Source organism: Populus alba, chromosome 7 (assembly GCF_005239225.2).
Source record: "Populus alba chromosome 7, ASM523922v2, whole genome shotgun sequence".
In the NCBI taxonomy this organism is placed as follows: Eukaryota; Viridiplantae; Streptophyta; class Magnoliopsida; order Malpighiales; family Salicaceae; genus Populus; species Populus alba.
Genome location: NC_133290.1, coordinates 12,614,820 through 12,619,386, shown reverse-complemented (window position 1 = coordinate 12,619,386; position 4,567 = coordinate 12,614,820). Strand labels below are relative to the sequence as shown.

General features: G+C 31.9%; 1 protein-coding gene across 2 annotated transcripts; it reads right to left on the bottom strand.

Annotated features, from left to right (window-relative positions):
- Nucleotides 1-1,761: 1,761 nt before the first annotated feature.
- Nucleotides 1,762-3,567, bottom strand: LOC118043442 (RING-H2 finger protein ATL52). 2 transcript variants are annotated; one of them, XM_035051420.2, is made up of 2 exons: nt 2,229-3,567; nt 1,762-2,062 (listed from the first exon to the last, which is right to left on the bottom strand). In XM_035051420.2, exon 1 carries the CDS (start codon nt 3,454-3,456, stop codon nt 2,269-2,271), a length of 1,188 nt encoding a protein of 395 aa, XP_034907311.1. In that variant the 5' UTR covers nt 3,457-3,567; the 3' UTR covers nt 1,762-2,062; nt 2,229-2,268. The 2 variants fall into 2 exon arrangements, with proteins under 2 accessions (XP_034907311.1, XP_034907312.1); XM_035051421.2 differs by having other exon boundaries at nt 1,762-1,830.
- Nucleotides 3,568-4,567: the final 1,000 nt, after the last annotated feature.

Genomic DNA, 4,567 nt, shown 5'->3' with positions numbered 1-4,567 from the left:
AGAAAAAAAGATGATATTTTTTCACCCTTGTATTGTTTTGTCTTTATATGATATGTATATTTTACCTATTTAAAATATTTTTTATAATAATATTTTATATAGGAAATATTTAAAAGTATATATATATGTGTGTGTGTGTGTGTGTGTGTGTGTGTGTGTATAAAAGCAGACCTGGGCTAGTAACCAAGCACTGACACACCCCCCGGCTGGAAGCCAGCCCAAAAGGAAAGCTGATGTAAATGGAGCATTGTCCATGTTTTTTATTTTTTTGGTCAGGCTTGTCCAATTCCGATCACATCGGTGGCAACCATCCAATATCATGAATAATAAAAATCAAATATTCATAAGTTATTTGATATTTAATAAGTTATTTTAATTTTATTAAAAACATCAAAATCAAATATTCATTAAATTATATTATATATTAAAATAAATGGATTTTTTTTCTTAATGTTGATAGATTTTTTCAATATTAATAATAAAATGAATAATAAGAATTTTTATGAATCTTTTCATTAATGAAAACTAAAGGTTACCAAAATAATAAACAAGGATCTTCTACAATAATAATAAAAATCTAATTATGAATCCCATTTGCAAAATTAATAAATTTTAATGTATTTCTATTATCTTTGGATTTTAATAATTTGTAGCTGTTATTTTCTTATTATAAGACATTTTCAGAGTCTCGTATAGTCAAGATAAAAGTGAAAATGATAGAATATTAGGTCAAGATAATTTTAAAAGCTTAATCTTATGTTAAATTTATGTGATTTTTAAATAAATGTATGTTTGGCATGTGCAAACATAATAATATAAGCTGAACATTCCTTTGATGATTCAACACCCAGTCCCATTAATCTCATTCAATTTAATAAAGAAAATGGCCTTGCTTTTTCCAGACGAGCCGACCTGCCTGAGGCCCATGAGCCTAGGCCACTCATGGCCGCACCAATCGGCCACACAGGCCGTGAACCTTCAGAGAATGATATTAAGTCTTTATAAGAATTTATTGAGAATCATCGTATGAACACATGAAAAAATTAAAAAAGTATTTTTATAATGAGTATCATAGTCACGACCGATCAAACTGCTTACTTTTAAAGCCGTGTTGTAGCAACTCCTACGTCATTATTAATAGAAACCACTTGGAATTGATAAAAAAAAAAAATACACACCTTTTATTTGGATTTAATATTTTTTAATTTGGATATTTGTAACTTTATATTTATTTATTTATTTAAAAATTTCAATTTAATTAATCTTGAATCTAAAAATATAGTGATTACTAATCAAAGACAAGATGTTGTTGAATTTATTGAAGAAAATAAAATGTAAATGTTTGATGGGAGTAGTTGATAGACCTTCAATATTTGATTAATTAGAATTATACTTTCTAATTTATTTTGATTTAGATTTTATGGTGTTATCATGCTCTAAATTGCAAATTTCATATAATAAACATGATTAACCCGAATCGATTTAATATACTATTATTTTAATATATTTTTCAAAAATATATCATTTATTATATCATCATCTAAATATTTTAAAAGTTGCTCTTTCATTATATATCAAACTTTTTACTTGGTAGCGTGATTAGATATTTTTTTAAGGTTATATATATATATATATATATATAAAAAAATAAAAAAAATAAAAAACACTAATCTGCAGCGCAACCACGGGTAAAAAACCAGTACAGTCGAAGCCTTTTGAGGAAGGTAAAAGACGAGCTTTTGTACGCTACTGGCTCCCAAATTACAAACTCAATCACCACCACCGGCAACCAAGAGTGAAGCTACTGGATACATGCTTCTGATAAATATTCTGGAACAGTTTAAGGCAATGTTACAGGTCCACTCTAAAAGACTTCTTTTCTATTTCAATATACAGAGAAACTTATTCATTCAAAGGAGCCAAAAAGGAAAAGCACACAAAAGGCAGTTCATCAGGAATACAACGCTGGTAACAAAAGCGCAGATAGAAGATGGCGTGAGACACCAAAATGGAAGTAAACATGACCAGAAATTGAGCTTTCAAAAACTTGACCAGCAGGAATCTGAGTGCCAAAACCACCAGAGCAACGGCGAACATGAACATAGAACCAAAACTACATTTCAGATCAAGACTTCCCAGTGTCCTTATGTATTCAAGCTTCACTTTATGATTTTATAAATATTATAAATAGTATATATTGTAGGTTCTTGATTCTGCAGTTCACTAACCTGATATGGTGAGACAACACTGCAAATCAGAACTTGCTCCTCAGAAAGAGTGGATTGTGTTCTGGCTTCTGCCACATCTTGATGACAAGGGTTTCGCACTAGTTGACAAAGATCTCTTCATTGAAATTGGCCCCTTCTGCAATGAACGTCTTCTGGAAGAATTTTTCATCAGCTTTTGAAAGCCACTACTTCCCCTCTTCGCAGCGTTCTTCGATTTCGGCTGCTTTGGTTGCACTAATAGACTATCCGAGTTCGCTTGGCATTTACCAGGAGCAACATTAGCAAGAACACTATAAATTGCAGAAGCAGTAGAGAAATCCAATGACACAGACCTCCTCACAGGTTGCATTTCTTCTTCTACCACCACCAATTTGTCAACTAAATCACTCCGTATCCGAGGATTCCTCGATACAAAGTGGTTCGAATTCAAGCTAGAGTTTCCAGTATTTGATTCATCTACAACCGGCAATCCACAGATGGTTTCTTCTCCATTTCTCACTTCACTGCTTCCATCTTCTCCTGAATGGTTACTGCTCATTAGTCCGGCGGGAGTGTTATTCTCTGAATTTTCAATCTGGGGTTCTTCCCTCGAACTCAAATCACTTGTAGTAGGCACCGTTAAAGCAACTTGAGCATCAAAATTGTCGGATACAATCGGGGCACGACAAAGAGGGCAATTCTTGTGTGATCTTAACCATGTATCAATACAAGGTATGTGAAAAGCATGACTGCACTTTGGTAAAAGTCTCAGACTCTCATCTTCTTGGAATTCACTCAAGCAAACAGAGCACTCTGTACCATCAATCAGCCCTTCGTCTTTCTTAAACTTGAAGACTGTTATTGAGTCGATCACAGATTGTTGGAGACCTAAGAAGTTGATGTACCATATGTGGTGGTTGATTTCTGTTCCTTGATCTTCATCAAGAAAATCCTCTTGGGTACCAAAATATACTGGTAGACTTCTTGACCTTCTTGAATCTCTATGCCTGTTGTAGCAAAGTCTTGAAACTATGCATAGGATTCCCAAAAGAGCTGCACCACCAAACACACAAGCCATGATGATCAAGCTGGTTCTGCTTACATTATTTTGGTATTGGTTATGAGTAACTCGTGGAGAAGGTGGTGTTGGACCAAAAGAACCAGGTTTTATCTTTTTAACCAAGTGAATCTTGTAGTTTGCATACAAGTTCATTCTTGATCTTGGTAGTTTTCTTTGATCAAACTCCATTTTTTTCTCTCACAAAAACAGGGGATAGAGATGCATCTTAGGTGCGTGGAAAATAAGGATCAAGGAAGACAAGATGAGCGTCGTTTACTTACAACCCATAATGTATGGTCTTGAATTAGTGATAATGGAGACTTTTGGTTCCATTTTTTCCACAAATTTGATACATATCGCTATCGATTTAACACAAGCATTTACTAGGTTGTTTCCATTTGTTTTCATTGCCCAAGTACAAGTCAATGGATCTTTTTGGTCATTTACGCGTTAACTTCGATTACGGGGTTCAATTCAATGGTCACAACGAGTGTGAAATAATTTTTTTTTTTTTTAAAAAATATAATTGCTTTGTGTCTGTACATGAGACAATGTATTATGAATTATAACAGTAAATTTATTTTCTAATAAGGTGGAAATAAATTTTTTGAATATTAGCTAATGCTCTTTTTTATTGTCTTTCATATTTTTTCTTCTTAAATTTTGATTAGAATTAGTTATAATTAAATAGATAAGATTGTATTTAAGATATCATTTCATTAGAAATCTTTTAATTGTCATATAATAAAGTCTTGGGTTAGTGTAGATAGGTTTTTTTATTTATTTATTAGCAAATATAAATTTTGATTCATTTTATTAAATGTATCTATCGTTTTTTTAATTAAAAGTTAAAACCATTTTTTTATTATTAAAATACAGATTAACAACTTTTACATATTTATTTTTCTATGATGAAGAAATATTTTGATTCAGCCCGCGCTGCGGGCACAAAGCTCATAGCTAGCCACCAACCATTTAGGGCAACGACAGAGATTTATTTTCTTTCTTTTCGTTAAATGTTTGGATTCGAGTCTTGGTGGCAGTCATTAGTGCTAAACCCATGATTAATTCTCATGTCGCAGGGAATTTTTCGAGTTTCCGCCCCAAGGCAATGGAAACTCTATAAATATATTGCGGGGAACTAGCTAGATGCTATATTTCTTAATGAAACTATTTTTGGTGTAGATTATTTTCACCAATATTTAGAAAAACAATAAACATAATTCATAGATTGTTGTCATTTTTTTGTATTTTGCTTGAGCTTAATCAATATTATAATTATGATTTATTTTTTAAATAA

Coding starts and splice junctions, on each gene's coding strand:
- LOC118043442 (XM_035051420.2), bottom strand. CDS start 3,456: ATGGAGTTTGATCAAAGAAAACTACCAAGATCAAGAATGAACTTGTAT.